The 18253-nt window shown below is 43.6% G+C and overlaps 1 protein-coding gene across 2 annotated transcripts in view; it reads left to right on the top strand.

Annotated features, from left to right (window-relative positions):
- Positions 1-17189, top strand: part of GPR137B (G protein-coupled receptor 137B) — a 38890-nt gene extending 21701 nt beyond the window's left edge. The window contains exons 3-8 of one of the 2 annotated variants that reach the window (XM_081039143.1): positions 2052-2274; positions 4477-4626; positions 6964-7092; positions 9931-10055; positions 11453-11560; positions 12016-17189. In XM_081039143.1, coding sequence (XP_080895269.1) covers positions 2052-2274; positions 4477-4626; positions 6964-7092; positions 9931-10055; positions 11453-11560; positions 12016-12031 — 751 coding nt within the window. In that variant the 3' untranslated portion in view covers positions 12032-17189. Of the gene's footprint in view, positions 1-2051; positions 2275-4476; positions 4627-6963; positions 7093-9930; positions 10056-11452; positions 11705-12015 lie in introns of those variants that run through there. The other variant, XM_081039144.1, reaches the window with a different exon arrangement.
- The last annotated feature ends 1064 nt before the right edge of the window (positions 17190-18253 follow it).

Here is an 18253-nt window from a genome sequence, read left to right as displayed (position 1 = left end):
CTCCCTTCTCAGCCCCCGGGCCATCGTGTCTCCTGCCTGAAGTCCTTTCATCCCGTCCATGCTCGACACTGCCCCGAATCGTCTTTCTCAAATGCAGACATGGCCACGTGTCATTCCTGTGCTTATCCACCGTCCCATTTCTCTGCCACCCTGTCTGTCCCCTGCAACTGCTCAGCTCCAGCAAACACTCGCCAGCCCAAACCCAGTGTGGTCTTTCCTGCATATCCACCTTTGCCCGTATCATGCTTTGCCCACTGTGTTCTGTGCACATTGCCCATCCTCCCAGTATCTTCCCGGCCACCTGGGCCGCATCTTCTCCATCCTGTCACCTCTGCAGCGGCTGGAGGGGTATGCGGTGTCCAGCCCAGGGCTGTGGAGGGAGGAGTCTGTCATCGCTCCTCTCCACCTTGAAAAATGCAATTCCTCAAGTTCAGGTGTTTCCCCCAGAAAGGGGGACGGTCTCATAGCTGAGGCGATGGAGTGTTTACAGGAAAGTAAAGGACCACCCTGGTTAGGGATCCAGTGTAATGCTTCTGGGGTCTTTCCTTCTTCCCCCCTCTTACCTCCCCCCTCCCTCTTTCTCAGACATATTTATTGAGCTCCTACTGTGTACAGTGTGGATAGACAGGGTGAAGGAAAGGGCCAAAGTCTCCATCTTCCTGGAGCTTACCACCTAGGAAGGAGGTGGTGTCGGTCAGACCGTGTCCGTGTGCTTTATTATAAACTGACCAGTCTGTGAGGTTAAAGTACAGGGACCAGTAAAGCGGATGTCAGAGACCTGATCGTGCGCGCGCTCACGTGTGTGTGTAAAGGGGTGCAGGGTGAGTCAGGAAAAGCTTTTAGGAAGACGTGATATTTGAGCTATGATCTGAAGGATGAGGCGGAGTGAGGTCAGCAAACTTCCTCTGACAGAATGTGGGCTCTGAAAATTCAGTGAGTTTCCCGGTGGATAGTAAATTATTATTTGCGAGACATAAAATACCATTCAAATTAGCTGGGGTGCGTGGGGGTTTGTTATATGGTCCTGACGTCTGAGGGCAGGAAATAAAACTGCAGCCATTCATCTGCCCCTCTCCTGGTCCCTCCCTCCCTCACCCCGCGAACTCCTGTCAGTGGCTACGTGTCTGGAGCTGGGCCTACAATCCAGCTTTCCCTGTCCTCATGTGTGATGGCTTTTGCAGACATCACTCTCTAGCTTCAAAACCACTTCCAGTTGATGATCTTGGACTTGGTTTTGGACTTACAAACACTCAGCTGAAACCTGTCTGGCTTTGAGCCCAGCAGGCCTGTTCCTTAATTGTGCGTCTTCTGGAAGACATCTGCCTAAGGGAAATACGGTCTGTGCTTAAGAGAAACTTGAGGCTGCTGATTTCTGTGCTAGCAAATCTGAGAAGTCTTTATATAGACCTTATACAGGTCACTTAGGACGTGTGTGGCTCTGAGAAGCTGCAAGGTCAAAATGGCCAGTGACAAGGACAGCCGGCAGCGTTCAGCCTTGGGCCAGGTGCTGTGGCAGATTTCGCACCCCAACATCCAGGAGTGAGGGTTCCTAGGTACGAGAGAGTGCTACCCAACTCCCACTTCATCCATGACTTTTTTGGGGGTAAAACCCTTTATAAACATTTCAGTCCGCGAAGACAGGTGTAAGGTAGGTATAATTTAGTCTAGTTTCAGGTGACGACACTGAAGCTCACACAGGCTGATTTTTCCCCGCCCCCCGAGCGCAGAGCAGGTAGTGGGCTCCTGGAAACCAGCTGACTCCGGCCCACACTTCATACTCTGAGTGTGTCCTGTGCAGGCAGCATCCACGGCTGAGACAATCCTCACAGCTTCCCAGGGACAGGAAATGGGGCTCCGAGCGCTAAGTACCTTCGCGAGGGCACAATTGGTTTGCCAGTTTGTAATTTGAATCCTGGACTGGCTACCTCCAAAGTCCACCTCTGAGGTGTCTGTTAACTTGGGCCTGTTCTGCTTCCGGCTGTTCCTTCTCAAGTGACGCAGAATATGCATGCAGATCCCGGTGCCTTAAATTTGTGTCTCGTCCCATCCAGGTTACCCCTCTACCTGGCCTCACTCTTCATCAGTCTTGTCTTCCTGTTGGTGAATTTAACCTGCGCTGTACTGGTGAAGACGGGAAGCGGGGAGAGGAAGGCGATCGTGTCCGTGCGCGTGGCCATCAATGACACACTCTTTGTGCTGTGTGCCATCTCTCTCTCCGTCTGTCTCTACAAAATCTCTAAGATGTCCTTAGCCAACATTTACTTGGAGTCCAAGGTAAGGGTGCCAACGAGGCCAAGCGCCCACCATTCAACTTGTTCTAAAAATAGACAGATTCTGCACACACCTTTCACACCTGACTGCCTCCCAATGATTAGCCACACTGCAGTTGCCAAAACACAGAGGTATGTGGTTCACTGACCTTTGTATGTGAGGAGGGTTCCATCTCGCTGGCTCGGTGTATTGGAGTGTGCAGAATTCCTGGCAGAGAGTTAAGTCTCTGGTTTATACATGCAATGGTTTAACCCCATTTTAAAGGACCAGTGGGGTGGATTGTGCTAATATTAATAGAAACACATTTTTTTAAGTTTTATTGGGGAATATTGGGAAACAGTGTGTTTCTCCAGGGCCCATCAGCTCTAGGTCGTTGTCCTTCAACCTAGTTGTGGAGGGTGCAGCTCAGCTCCAAGTCTAGTCGCCATTTTCAACCATAGTTGCAGGGGACACAGCCCACCATCCCATGTGGGAACTGAACTGGCAACTTCGTTGTTAAGAGCTCGCGCTCTAACCAACTGAGCCATCCGGCCGCCCCAGAAACACATTTATGTTCACTGTTCCAGGCACTTTTATAAACACTTGACATGTATAAACTAACAGAATCCTCACGACTGTGAGAGTATGTATGATCCCCACTTTATACATAAGGAAACTGAGGCACAGAGGTTAGTAGGTTGCCCCAGGGCACGCAGCTGGTAGAGGCAGTGCTGAGACTCGGCCTCAGCAGTACGGTTCCAGCGTCTGTCCTCTTCTCCACGTGGTCATACTGCTATAGCGACTCCGAGGCAGGCTCACTGCCATCTTGGTGTGCCCACGAGCGGGGTCTGGAGCGCTGGGGATGGCCCCAGGAGCTCAGGACGCCATTCCTCTCAGTGATTGTTCAGAGCCACACAGGTCCTGGCCCGTTCTCTTTCCACTGCTGTGCTTCACACCCTAGAACCTGCGGTCTCCTTTCCCTTCCCCAGAGTTACATAGCGGGGCTGGTAGGCTCCCCGGGGCTGTGGTGCCCAGTGCCCCCCATCAGCCTGGTCCCCAGCTCTCTTTCCATCAAGAAGCTTAGTGAAGTGTGAGGACAGGGAGCAGATGCCGGGGTACCCACTGGCTGTGGGACTCCAGCCCCACAAGTAACGTGGCCTCCCTGGGCCTTGGTTTTCTCACGGGTAGAACGGTTGAGTGGTTTCTGTGGCGCCTCTGCTTGTAGAGTGCGGGGGCTGTGTGCCCAGGGGCATACTTCCGTCTGCCCCTTTGCCCTGTGGCCCATCAGGCCATCTCTTTGGTTTGAAGATTGTGAGGCGGCTCTGTCCACCGTGGTGTTGTGTCTAGCGTAGTTTTTCTTTCATAAATTTTGATGACTTTTAGACTTGATTTTGCCTTAACTTTCTTATTATTTGTATTGTCTCCCATATAGGGGCTATCCAAGGCTTTAAAAAACAGAATTGTAATTTTAACAGGAGGGGTTAAATTTTAAATTATCAAATACCATTTGGGTCATGACCATGGCAAACAAGCTAACTACCCCTGGCAAATTAAATATCTTGGAATTAGTTAGTGATTTCCAAATGTAAAACTCAAGAAATGAATTTTAGTGTTTTGGTTAACTATCTTTCTGGCTAGGGGTCTTTAACTGACTTTGGGAATTGACAGCTTCCTAAATTGGGGCACAGATCACTGATTTCCGGTAATTCTAAGCCAGGACTCCAGGACTCCCATCTTAGAAGATGCTGGGTTTTGAGGAAGCAACAGAGCCTCTGCCAGCCACACAGCTTTTTCCCCACCACTGTCCCTCTGAGAGTGTTTGTCCCCAAGCCAGAGGCGGGGCACTGGGCTCAGAGGCCGAGGAGGTCCTCTTGGAGCTGGGCAGTGACACTTAGAGCTTTAACAGGGAAGCCATTTGACTGTTTTGTTCTTACACGGCCTCAGACAAATAGCTCACACTGTAACCCCATTAAAGGCACGTCCAAATCAACTGCCAGGCTTTAAACCATCTGTGTGCGGATAATTGAAAGTTCTAGGAAGGGGTGTGGAATGAGGAGAGGTCTGGAGTGGGTCTGAGGCCCGCAGGTGGAGCGTTCTGACATGTCGGGGAGGCTGCCGCACCCCTGAGGTCCGACGGGCTCACGAGCTGGGAGCAGGCAGTTCTGGGTGGAGGCCGGCGTCCTGCACCTGCAGTGGGCACGCCCCTCATGGCTCCCGCTTTTCCAGGGCTCCTCTGTGTGTCAAGTGACCGCCGTCGGCGTGACCGTCATCCTGCTGTACGCCTCCCGAGCCTGCTACAACCTGTTCATCTTATCGTTTTCTCAGAGCAAGAACGTCCATTCCTTTGATTACGACTGGTACAATGTATCAGACCAGGTCAGTGGGCGCGTGCCGTGTCACCCGAATGGTGACTCTTTGCAGCATCGCATGTGGCAGAGAGGTATAAGCTCCTGGCTTTCGCCGTTAAACAGCTGGGGACCTTGACAGCCACTCACCTGTGTAGTACCCACAGCCCCATCTGTAAAATGGGGTCGTGGTGCCTGCTGTTCCAGCTCATACGTCTTGTGAGGAACTCGGATGTGTGTGCACACACGCGCACACACGTACCCGTGCACACATGGGCGTACTTCATTCTCCTCTACCTGCTGGGGCTCTTGTCAAGCAGTACTTACATTGCTTCAAGTGCTCCCATGTAATTGTAAGATGGTCTTATTAAAGGGTGACATTTGCACAGGTAAATCACCTAACGTGTAGGTTTCAGAAAATACATAAAACTAGGACGTTATGAGAAATTTTGTAATGGAGCACGAACACTAACAGCATTTCAGGAAATTCAGACGCAAGTGACTGAGGACGTTCAGGTGGTGGTTAGTCAGAGCTCACTCACCAGCCGTCTCACTCTGATACTCGTTGTCTCACAAGTTACACGTCATAAAGCAAACGAACCATCGGGCACCGATGTTCACAGAATCTCACAATACGTAACAGTGAGTTCACACTCTCATCTGTACCTTGAAATACCGATTCTTTGTCTCCAGCCCTGGACAGAGAGGTGGGGATGTGGAAATGAGCAGACCCCCTGCCTGTAGGAGCTGATGTCCCCTGAGGAAGAGACCCACACGGAGAAGCCATTACCATAAAGACCTAGAATGTCTATAATAGGAGCCTGTTGGATTGAACTGCAAAAACGCCTTAGCTTTTCCTAGAAAAATACTGAGTACCCAACTGTATACAGATCCTTTTCTAAAATCCCAGTGGTGCTTGGAACCTGGACTAAACTGAGACTCTGGAAGAAAGAATAAAATGACCATGATAAGTTAAACCTGTGAGGACAAGATGCACTTCAGAATAAGAGAAAGGATTAAAGCAGCGGCGACTACCACCACCCCTAACCCAGACCGATACCACAAATACAGCTGGGAGAAAGTGGGGCCAGGCACTGCTGAAGCTCTGCCCTGTTTGGAGACTCAAATATATAAAAATCTGAACTTCAAACATTGATAAATTAGACTTATTGGAATACACCCAGGATTTTCATTTAGGAAAATATACATACCATTTACTATTTTAACCATTCGTAAGTGTTCAGCTTAGTGGCTTGAAGTTTACCCATCTTGCTGGGCAGCCATGAGCACCATCCACCCCCAGAACTATTTCACCCCGTGTACCATGAAACAACAGAAATTTGGTTTTCCAAAATAGCTATTTCAGTTTTTCTTTCAAGTAAGAGCTTGTAATTGTGATAAATGTAAAATATCACAAATTTAAAAATTTTGTTGTTAGGGGCTATTTATTCAGAGATCTAGAACCCTAACCTATGTGTTGTAACCGAGAGAATCTAGGAGCAAAACAAATGGCCACAAGTTGCACATGTCTTCCACGTAAAATGGAAAAAGAGCGACAAACTATTGAGACATACTATAGGTGGAATATGAGATGCAAAGTTTGTGAGGAATCTTTCTGAAGAGTACATGATCTGTTTCGGTTAATGTACTTACATACGGTGTAATACTCCATTATAGGAAAAGGATTAAGGTTAGGCGATGGGCCCTTCATGGTTTGATTTTGGTGCATGGTCTTTCTTTGAAATGTTGGCTTCCTGGTACAGTTACCCAAACACAACCTTGCATGTCCCTCACACACCTTCCGTCTGCCCCACAGGGAGACAACCATGGCCACTCGGTCCTCTCTGCTCCAGAAGCCTGGCATTCCGGGACTCTGAGAATTATTTTCTTGACAGTCTAGCCTGCAAGGAGCTTACAGGGCAAAGAATAGGATAAAGTTAATGTCAAGAGAAGTTTAGAAATTGTCAGGTTTATGCTAGGGATGAGACAGTGTAACAGACACGCTGCTCTCAAGAATTGGGAGAAGGCAGTGTATTCTTACTCAGTTATTGAAGAAAGAAAATCAGCTTGAATTTGAGAAAGTTAATTTGGACATAAGGAAGATTTTGGAGGGTGATGTTATAAAACATCAGAGTGGCAGTTTCCATGTTAGAATATCCTGAAGAAGAGGATTATCTGCCCTGAATGGTTTAAGTAACTTCCCACCTGAGGGTGGACCATTAGTATTATCTGATTTCAACATGTACATTTTAGGGAAAGGATTCCACTCAATGAGAATTTGTTTCTGTCCACATCAGAAAGAATTGAGTCAAACTTATTTCCTCTGCCCTCGCTCTAGTGACACCACTTTCTCCATCTCTCTCAACAGGCCGACCTGAAGAACCAGCTGGGAGATGCTGGCTACGTAGTGTTTGGAGTGGTCCTTTTTGTGTGGGAGCTCTTACCTACCACCTTAGTTGTTTACTTCTTCCGAGTTAGAAATCCTGCAAAGGACCTTGTAAGTAAATCATTTTGTATTTACAGAAAATACCTCCTCATTCTAATCACAAGATACTCAATTTGAATTTTTTCTTAGATTTTCCAATAGAGAGCCTTTTTCATCCTGTTGTGATATAAAAAAGTCCCTTATTTGAGATTTTCTTCTCCCTTAATTCTCCTTCGAGGGAAATATGTTTTTCAGTTTAACTTTGTTTTACAGAAGAAATGAAAGTAAGTCGCATGTCAGGGCCTGGACAGACTGTTGAACTATTTTTCCTGATGCAACAATAGCCTCCCTGTGAACCAAATCTATAAACTTCTATTTTAGCAAAGGAAAATAGAGAATGGCAATTCATTTCTTCACCCCTGTCTTATGCTGGATGGTGAGTCGGGAAGGGGGCCGTAGGAATTAAGAACATTATTGTGAAGAATGCTAAAGCCACTCCCTCAATTTGGTCACATTTCTGCTCAACTAACTTTATATAAATGTCTTTATGAGGGCAAGACAGAAGACGCAAGCTCCCGGGAGCTGGGCTCCGTAAAGTATTCCAACCACTCTAACTAGTGGTAGAATTTTGAATCCGTGGTCTTTCAAACCCATGGGAAAGTATAATGAATGGTTTTTGTCCAATGTGAGCAAAATGTGGCTGGTAAGGAAAGCATAGATATAATAACCAATCTGTTGTGTTTTACTTTGTGTTTTTTGTATTTATCTCTGGATAGTCACTAATGAACCAGGAATAGAAAAAAAGAGTAAGACAGGAGTGGTGCAGAAGCCAACCTGATAGATGGGCCTTGACCAGAGAATGGCCTTTCTCAAACTTTTTGGTCTCAGGACACTTTACACTGATAAATTATTTTGTTTTAAATTGAGGTAAAATTGACATTCCATTACTTCCAGGTGTATAACGTAATGATTCCGTATCTCTCTATATTGCAAATTGATCAGTGTAGTTAAGTCCACTTAACATCCATCACCACACAGCTACAAGTTTTTCTTCTGAGAACTTTGAAGATCCATTCTCTTAACTACTTTCAAACATACAATACAGTATTAATAACTATAGTTGCCATGCTGTACATTACATCCCCAAGACTTACTCATTTTATAACTGGAAGTTTGTACCTTCACTAATATCACACACACACACACACACCTCCTGCCTGCCACTCCCACCTCAGGTAACCACCACTCTGTTCTCCATATCTATGAGCTCCAGGGTTTTCTATTTGTTGGTTTTCAGATTCCACATATAAGTGAGATCATCCAGTGTTTAACTTTTTCTGTCGACTTATTTCACTTGGCATAATACCTTCTAGGTCCATTCAAGTTGTCACAAATGGCAAGTTTTCATTATTTATGGCCAAGTAATATTCCATTATGTATATATACTATACTACATTTTTATCCAGTCATCTACCAATGGACATTTAGGTTGCTTCCATATCTTGGCTATTGTGAATAGCGCTGCCGTAAACAGAGGGGTGCATATATCTTTTTCATTAGTGTTTTGGATTTCTTTGGATAATTATTCAGAAGTAGAATTGCTGGGTCCTAAGGTAGTTCTATTCTTAATTTTTTGAGGAACTTCCACTGTTTTCCATAGTGGCTGCACCAATTTACATTCCCATCAACAGTGCACGAAGGTTCCCTTTTCTCCACTTCCTTGTCAGCACTTCTTTGTTGATTTATTGATGAGGGCCATTCTGACAGGTGTGAGGTGACGTCTCATTGTGGCTTTGACTTATGTTTCCCTGAGGATGAGTGATGTTGAGCATCTTTTCATATATCTGTTGGCCATGCGTATGTCCTCTTTGGAGAAATGTGTCTTCAGATCCTCTGTCCATTTTTATATTGTCTTTTGATTATTGAGTTTAAGAGTTCTTTATATATTTTAGATGGAAGTCCCTTGTCAGATATGATTTGTAAATATTTTCTCCTATTTTGTGGGTTGTCTTAAATTTCTTGATGATGTCCTTTGAAGCACAAAAGTTTTTAATTTTGATGAAGTCTTTTGTTTTTTTTCTTTTGTTGCTCATACTTTTGGTGTCTTCTCTAAGACTTTTTTGCCAAATCCTAGGTCATGAAAATTTGCCCCTGTATTTTCTCCTAAGAGTTCTATAGTTTTTACTCTTACATTTAGGTCTTTGATCCATTTTGAGTTATTTGTGTATGTGTGAGGTAAGGTCCAACTTCGTTTCGTGAACTACAAATGGTAAATTTTAAGGCATCCCACATTGTGTAAATTCCATTTTGCTTCCTATACTCGGTTAGTCTTAGAAAAGCAGGAATTCACGTATAGTTAGCCACCATATAACAACTTTATTTCATACGGTTGGTTAACCTTTAAGTAGACCACTGATGATATGTACAGGATGTCAGACAAATGCTGGATTTTACGCCACATTTGGTTTACCATATCACATCGCTCTGATCTGCTTACTTGAAACCAGTTGAAATTTTTTCAGAGGTAAACTCAGCTTGGGGACAGAAACCGGGTGTACAGATTATAGAGGCAGCGTATGGAAACTGGATAATAAACTCTCTCAAAATTATTTCATCATTATTATTTCATTATTTTAAATGGTTGTGTATACCCACATTATCATGTAGGTTTATGTCCAATGTAGGACCACCTAGTTTGGCTGATTTGGGTGTTGTCTGGTGTGACGATAAGGGATTAAAACTATGATAATGTATTGTTGCAAGCAGAACTCCGAAAGGAGATATTGTCTGTACTGATAAAAGTCAGTACCTCTGAAGTATGAAGCAAGTGAAATGGGCTTTGTCTACATCAAGGAGATCTTGTTTTTGTCAAGTGTGAGGCAGTGTCTAAACCAGTAACTGTCCTTCCAGACCAGCCCTGGAATGGTCCCCAGCCATGGCTTCAGTCCCAGATCCTACTTCTTTGACAACCCTCGGAGATATGACAGTGACGATGACCTTGCCTGGAACATCGCCCCTCAGGGTCTTCAGGGAAGGTGAGCCCCTGCTGCGAGTTAGAGAGGCGGGACTGGAGGGTGAGGGCTGCCCCGTGAGATGGATTCCAACCAAACGAACATGGCTTCATGGAAACCCTGGAGCAGGAGGTGGGTGTGTGACACTAACTGCAGCAGTGCAGAAACCCTCCCAGGGCTGTGACCTCAGTGGGTGTGGTCGGCCAACAGGAGCGGGGGCAGCTGCAGGATTCCCTTCCTCTTTGCTCAGCCACACGCCACTGCCTGCCTGGTAATCTCCATGTCCCATCCTGCAACCCAACTTCGAGGCCAGCAGGGGCGAGAGGAGCAAAGTGGGCTGACCTGGTGCTTGGCTGGGCCCCTCTCTTCTCTGCTCACGTCCCAGCACCCTGCACTGTTCTGTGAAAGGAGCTTCAGGACATGTTTCTGACAGGTGAAAGCTTAGCTAATGCAATCCTTGGCGAATTTAGAGACCTATCATTAACATAGTACCATAAACTTTCTCCCCCCGGGAGGAAATGAAAAACGATGTAAAAGTCCTTAGAAAACCTTAAAGGAGCTCTGAAGAGAGCCCTTGCTTTAGTGACGGTGGGGAACTGAGGAAAAGCTGGACGAACACATGGCTTTCTAAGTGGATCAAGGAGCAGAGAGGTCCCGGTCGCATGGGATTAAAGATGGTGCTTGGGAAAGAAAGACCAGCCCACCAGGCCAGCAGACGTGGGGAGCACAGAGCATCTGGAAGCGAGCCAGTGAATCGTGGCTTCCCAACACCAGAAGTTGTCCTAACCCTCTTCCCTAACACGGTTCTCTTGTCCAGTTACCCTACTGCACGTCCTGCTAGCCATGTGTGTCTCTCTTTGTATGTGCCCTAACCCCTCACCTGCCAGAAGTGACGAAGAGCTGAGGCAATCCTGTGTGGAAGACCCCGTCCACTACATAGACAGGAGAAAATAACAGCAATAATTGTACAGTGATTGCTGACTATATATTAAGATACTGTTCTCAGCGTTGTATAGGTATTAACTCACAAAAGCCCAACCAGGTAGTTAGCAATATGACTCTCATTCTACAGATGATAAAATGACACCAAAGCTATCTGTCCAGAGTCACACAGGTAAGGGAATTATACTCGATGACGTTGGGATTCAGATACAATTTGGTAAAACATTTTGTTATACATAGTGATTGGTGTATGATTCTAGGCATGCTGCACTTCCAGGCACTACAGAGTGCAGTCAACTTTTGTGAGCGCAGGTCTAGCCCCTCCCTGTACATAGCACAGTCTTAGGGGAGAACGGGCTTCTAGAAAGTACTTTAAAAAACCTGGGAATTGTCTGCAGTGTATCTACCTAAAGCAGACGTGTCATCAACAGCGATCACAATGTTTCAAGTCACTGACATAATCTCTCTTTCTTTTGAAGTTTTGCTCCAGACTACTATGATTGGGGACAGCAGACTAACAGCTTCCTGGCACAAGTGGGAGCTTTACCACCAGACTCCGTTTTGGATCCGGACAAACCAAGCCATGGGTAGCACCAGTTAACAGTTTTATGGAAGACTCCTCAGTTGAAAGCTTCTGAAAGCTTCAGAAAGACTAATTTAATGACAGCTGAATTTTTAGGGCACTTTTCCTTACGAAAGTGGACTTGATTTTTATTTGTTACAAGTTTCTAATGGCTCCATAGACTAAGCAATAATAACTTAGATTGATAAAACCTTATTTTAGTACTAAAAAGGGAGCCTGGCTGCCTATCTCAGTGGGTATAATTTAAACTTTAAAAAGTTCCGTACTTTTATAAAGATGTATTTTATATAACTTAATAATGCTAAAATATACTAGGGGTTTCTGAGAATGTTATTGCAATATATGTTCTAGTTTGCACAGACTTTTATGCATAATTCACTTTAAAAGTATACAGTATATGGTCTGAAGGTTTCTTAAGGCTTTTGGACTAAAGTATTCCTCAAATCCTTACCTCTTCAGGTCACCCAGATTCTGAGCTCCACGCTGGTAGACTAGATACGGCTGACGACTACAAAGCCAACGCTGGTAGACTCCAAATACAGCTCCAGGGTTGAAAGTTAGAAAGTAGCAGAATGTCAACAGACTCCCTATGAGGTAACTGGCTCGGTAGAGTTCCTTTAGGCCCAGCGAGTTGATGCCTCCAAGAGTCTCCTCAATTCTGCCAAGTTTGGCACTCCTGTTCAAGAGGCCACTATGTGTACACTCCAATGATAAGGTTAAAAATGTCGATAGAGTTGACTCAACTTACATTCTTGAAACTCCTCCGCGCTCTCCAGAGATTTTGCACAGTTTTTCAGCCCAGTGAAGTCTAAGACCCATTATACCTCAGGACTTCAGCAAGACAGCACCTTTCCCAACTCACTGACTGTTCGTTACATTCAGGGAACAAAGAAGGTGTTCTCAAAAGGGGATTAATAAAAAATGCCCCTGGCCCCTGAGCCAAAAGACTGTACGGAATCCTAACAGTTTTCCTTTCATTCCCAAACATATTTAAAACAATGCCCTTTATTTTTAAATAGCCCTGAAAGCAGCCCACTAGAAGCTGCGTGTTTAAAATGGGAAAAGCACTGCAATATTCTCTAGCGTGATTCCTGTCTCTTAGTCAAGTAAAACGGGCAGGTTCCAGACAACTGCTTATAAGCCGTTTAAGTGAAACACTTGTCATGCAATACTAGTTTCCCCGACATAAGTGCCATTCTGAAACCTCCAAGAGATATGTATATAATATATGTAATATATTCTTGTGTATAGAATATACAAGAATATATAGTTGTAGAATATACAGTTGTAAAACTGCCCGTATCAGGAGACTGGCTCTTTAAGGAGGTTAAATACTCTGATTTTCTACAAAACAGAGGTAAGGTACTAGAGCAAGTCCTGTTACCAGAAAAGTATTCTGCTCTGCCGAGGGCGTCTTACAGCTTGGGACAGGGAGAGCAGGGGGAAGAGCTTTTGTCAGTACGTATCGTACCTCCACGACAACCCCCTTTCAGATATCTCTTCCCATTTTGGTCTTCAGGAATAATTTATCTCTGGGCACTGATTTCACAGAGATCAAATCTACTTCTCTTACCTTGATGGTATATAAAATTGGGATTTCAAGTTTTACATGGTCACGATTGGGGTTTTCATTTATACCTTGCATAATGGCACATAACATTCTTGACTTTCAGTGTGGAAGAATTTGGGTCATGTATCATTTAAAATAGTTACTTTCAGGGGAAATTCTACACTGAAGCAAAATTTGCACTGATTATTCAGGTTGCCTTAAGATATTTTAAGTGTTAATCTACACAGCTCTAAGAACACCCTGACTTGTCACTTACCACACTGTTTTTGTTACTAATACTTAGGAGAATTTAAAGGCATACTTAGCATGTGCTTAAAACTCCTTTACATCAATCAGGCTTTCAGAATGTACTGCATTCTTCAGGATTAGCTCATTCCAGGGTAGGTACATTTTTAAATACAGTGATAAAAATATCAATAAAATCATGCAATTATACTCATCCTATGATGTATAAACACTTTTTTATTGTTATTACTGGCAGGAAAATTGAAATAGTTAATAGGCATTAACTAGTAAAAGCCATAACCTATTTTTATGATAAAGCTGCTAGTATTTATTTGAACTATTTTTTATTGGAAAGGATAAAAATGTTCTAAGTGCCTGTTTTTCTCTTCGTCCCCTTTTTAAAAAGTAATGCTAAAGCACAAACATATCTAGACGATTAAAAACTCTGTGTCACATGATCTGTCTCCTTAGTAAACACTCATGTCTATACCCTGTGAAATGGTACAGGTATGGATGGAAAGGAAAATGCAAATTGCCTTTAGCTTCCCAACTTACTTGTGCTGCTAAGTACGCTAAAAACGCTACTCCTTACTATTTATGAAATAGTAAAGGCTAAGAGAAGTTAAGGAATGGTGATTACTGGTTCTAAAGTTCCCAAATGTCCTTGTTTTAAGGAAACATAATGAAAGTTAAAAATTGATGGGGAAGAGTCAAGATCCCTACAAAGTTTGTACCTTCTTGTACTCTGATTGGGCACTAAAAGGCTGCCTGCAAATGCTTCTGGCATCTACCAGAAATATGTGGAGACAATTAACTGCAGAAGTAGGCACCTAAGAAATCCAGTTGATTTGTGTAGCCATTTTCATTGGCTCTTTTCCCTTTTCACAATTAACCCATTTCATTGAGCCGGTGAACAAGGCGTCTGGGGTGTCCTACATACACTTGTGGAGGGTGAGAAGCTTTTACTCTTAAGGTGTATGTACAATTATCAACCACAGTTATGTCCGTTCTTACCTGAGTATCTCAGGCATGTTAGTAACTGTGCAGGTACCATGTTTGGCTGTGTAGATTAGGCACAGTCACTAGTGCAGTCCAGATTTCCTCTTTTTACCAAAATCCCAAGAACCGCTTTTTGGTGGCCTTGCTCACTTAACCCCTATTAAGAGGAGAGGAATAAGCATTAGGAAAGCCTGGAGCGTGAGAAATGCTTTGAGAACATTCCCATTTACAGTTACATAGTGCATATTACTAGAATTGCTTTTAGTTTTTAGCAATAAAGGTGAATTTACATGAGAACTAAAGGGTCTAAATATTTGAAACTTTATCAAGATTTCCAACTAAAGAAACTTGGTTAAAAAAATACTTTGCTTTCCCTTTAGATGACTACATGGTAAAATAGACTGGTCTGGGGCTGATCAAAGACAGCTAATATGCATTTCCATTTTTTGTCTATGTGAGAATTTTAATTAACATTTCAAACTACATCCAGTGGTACCTTGGTTTTCGAACATAATCTGTTCCAGAAGGCCGTTCGAGTTCTGAAACGTTCAAAAACCGAGACACAGTTTCCCCATAGAAAGTAATGCAACATGGATTATTCCGTTACAGACCTTTAAAATCAACCCCTACAACTGCAAATTTAGCATGAATTTTACTGTCTAATGATACCATAGATCCATAAAATTTATGGCATTCGTAAACCGAAACGTTTGTCCACGGAGACGTTCGAAAACCGAGATACCACTGTAATGCTGCTTAAGACTTGTCACGGTCCAGGCAGAGCTGTTGGAAAGGATCAGGCTGGAAAAGCCAGTGTCTGTCGAGTGCCTATGACGTGACAGACACAGCTCGGATGTGGTGTCTGTGGGCCAGTGCACAAAAGCAGCAGTGCCCTCCCATCAGCCCTACCCTGGCCACCACAGGGGGCCATGAGGGGACTGTGCACCAAAGGGTCACAGGACCTTGAAGTCCGCAGTGATGTCCTTGTGCCCCAACTTCAATCTGCGGATTTCCCGTCCCTGTTGCCCAGCTCCTCTGGGCCTGGGCGCTGAGGGTGGGTTCCTTCAGTGTGAGGTTCTGAGACTCGCTGCCCAGGTTAAGTGTGGGTTCCAGCCTCAGGCCAAATCCAGTGACTCAGCAGCACCTAATGGTTTTTACAAAGATGGATTCCTTACCTCTGTTCCTTGACCTGTGGCTGGGACCTGTCCTGTGTTTCCCCAGAAATGGACTATACCGTGCCAGCGGTAATTCTTTGCCCCCAAACCTGGCCTGCCCTACCACTCAGAATACGAGACTGCCTCAGGAGACCTTCTGCCTCTGGACTGCAGCCTCTGGACTGGAGCTCAGATGCCAGCTCTCTTCAGCCGACATGAGCCACACAACCCCTCCCTTTCACGACTGCTCCCTGTCACCAGGTCGTTTTCTTGACTCAATCTCAGTTTCCCGTGCACCTTATTAACCTACAACAGCTCTTCCAGTCTCCTTGCAGTTCCGAGTCCTGGAAGGCAGTAGCCGAGGTGTTAAAGGGAAAGGGTACGTTTGGGATAAACAAGCAGTGCTCTACAGGGCCACGGGATTTGTGTCACTGGTATATCCTGTGAAAAATCCACAGGGAAAGTTAAATTGTATCAGAACACTACATGACAAGTGCTCCCTCTGCTCTGACCGAGGGGTGTTAGGTGGACGACTTTAATGGGTTTTACTCAATCTCTGACAACTCGGTGACACTGTCAAGCAGACACAGATTCGTCCACATCGAGGGCACCTTCTCCACTAGACAGGTTTCTGTGAGCTGTTCTTCTTCAGCTGATAGAATCTCTCTCTTGGTGCATTCTCATTCTAAACGAGATGTAACCTACTTAGGCTGTGGAATTCGTCAATTCCGCGCTGGCTGGGATACTTCTCTGTCTGTTCACTGCATCCCCAATCCTGGAACAGTGAACGAGCATCAGACCCTGCTCCTTGGGCAGACCTCGTTTTTAAGCTGACTTCTGGCACTTTTATCTACTGCCTATTGACTTTACAGGTTTAATGCTCATTTAAGGGGCCCTCCCTATTTTCTTATGAATCTTGGACAGATATCCAACTTTTGGACATAGAATTCATAATGGAATAAAGAAGGAAATATGGATTTGCTATGTAGTTCTCAAATGATTCTTAGAGGCTAAGTCTTAAAATAGAAGATGGAAATCTTCTTAAAATAGAGATCTTAAAAGATCTTTTCATCTTAAAATACAGATGAAATTCTGTCTACACAGGCACTACACGTCCTGCCTCTCTCTGCCCTTACCTGTTTGAGCACCGGCAAGTAGAATACAGAAAAAACACAACAGGCAGTAAAAAGTAGGTCTGTATCAGGAAAAGTATCAAATTAAAAGGACAGTGACACACTGAATGGTTAAAAGTGCAATCCTTGAGAGAAAACACTGAGTTGGGCAGAGTTTTAGAGGGATCCATTATGTTAAAGGACTTTTTTTTAAAGCTCATATGGAATAAACAAGAACAGCTAAAGAAAATTGTGGGGGGGAAAAAGGTGAGAATGAGACAGAACCAATGCCCCAAATATTAAAACATAGACCCCAAATAATTAAAATAGTGTGGTTCTGGTGCATGAGTACATAGATCAGTGAAATAGAAAGAGAATCCAGATAGAGAGCCAAGTTCTCGTGGGATTTTAGGTATGATAAATGTAACACCTCACACTCGTAGTAAGGAAAAGATGAACAGTTCAATAAATGATATTGGAATCACTGAGTAATCATCTGGGCAAAAATTAGTTTGGATCCATAACTTACACCTTACGCCAGGATACATTCCAAAGGAATACAAATTTAGACTTAAAAAAATTAAAATATAAAAGTTCCAGAAGAAAATATAGGTGAATTATTGCTGTGGAATGAAGAAGGCATTCTGACTCACAGTCCAGAAACCACCAGAACAATACATTAGACTGCATAAAAATAAAAATTTGCATGACAAAACCACATTAAGCAAAGTCAAGATAGGCAACACATTGAAAAAAAATTTACAACTCATTATAGTGAAAGGATTAATACTCCTAACCAATAAAGCACTCTTAGAAATTCATAAAAAGATAAAAATGGCACAAGATCTGAACACAAAGGTAATACAAATAGCTCTTAAACATGGTAATCACTTGTAATGAGAAAAAAGACAAAGTAAAACCCATTGATAATGTAATTTCGCATCTATCACAATGGCAAAAATCCAAGTTTTTAATAACATCTGTTGTAAGGTTGTGGCTAAGTGGGCACTGTCTAAATTACAGGTGGGTATATGAATTGTTAAACACCCTCTATGGAGGCCAGTATTCTAATTTCTTTCAAAATTACATATGCATATGGTCTTTCACTGAAAAATTTCATTTTGGGGAATTTATTCTACAAGTACATATTTATATATGTGTGAAATAACATATATACAAAGTCTGGAAACAATCCAAATGCCCATTAATAGGGAATTAGTTAAATGACTGCATGTCCATATAATGGAATCCCAAGTAGTTAACAAAAAAAACGAGTAAGCTATCTAGTGATATGGGAAGACAGCTGAGAAAAATTAAGTCAAAAAAGCAAACAGTATGTATATGATGCCATTCTTTGTGTGAAAATGAGAAAAAAAATGAGTTTACATTTTTATTTGCTTGTACATGCCTAAAAAAGTTATGGATGGAAACCTAAGAAACCAAGAACAGAGTTATTTGTGGTGGGGCTGGGGGAGGGTGTGCATGGGGGATGTTGGGCCAAGGACAGAAAAAAGACATTCCATTGTACAGCTTTTATACTTTCTGGTTTTTGAACTACGTGAATGTATTACCTGTTCAAAAAGTTAAATAAAATAAGTATATTTAAAAAGCCTTGTGACTCAGTACAAATTAAAAGG

Source organism: Rhinolophus hipposideros (genome assembly GCF_964194185.1).
Source record: "Rhinolophus hipposideros genome assembly, chromosome: 26".
Taxonomy (NCBI): domain Eukaryota; kingdom Metazoa; phylum Chordata; class Mammalia; order Chiroptera; family Rhinolophidae; genus Rhinolophus; species Rhinolophus hipposideros.
Note: the sequence above shows the minus strand (reverse complement) of the source record. Positions and strands in the feature narration are given on the sequence as shown.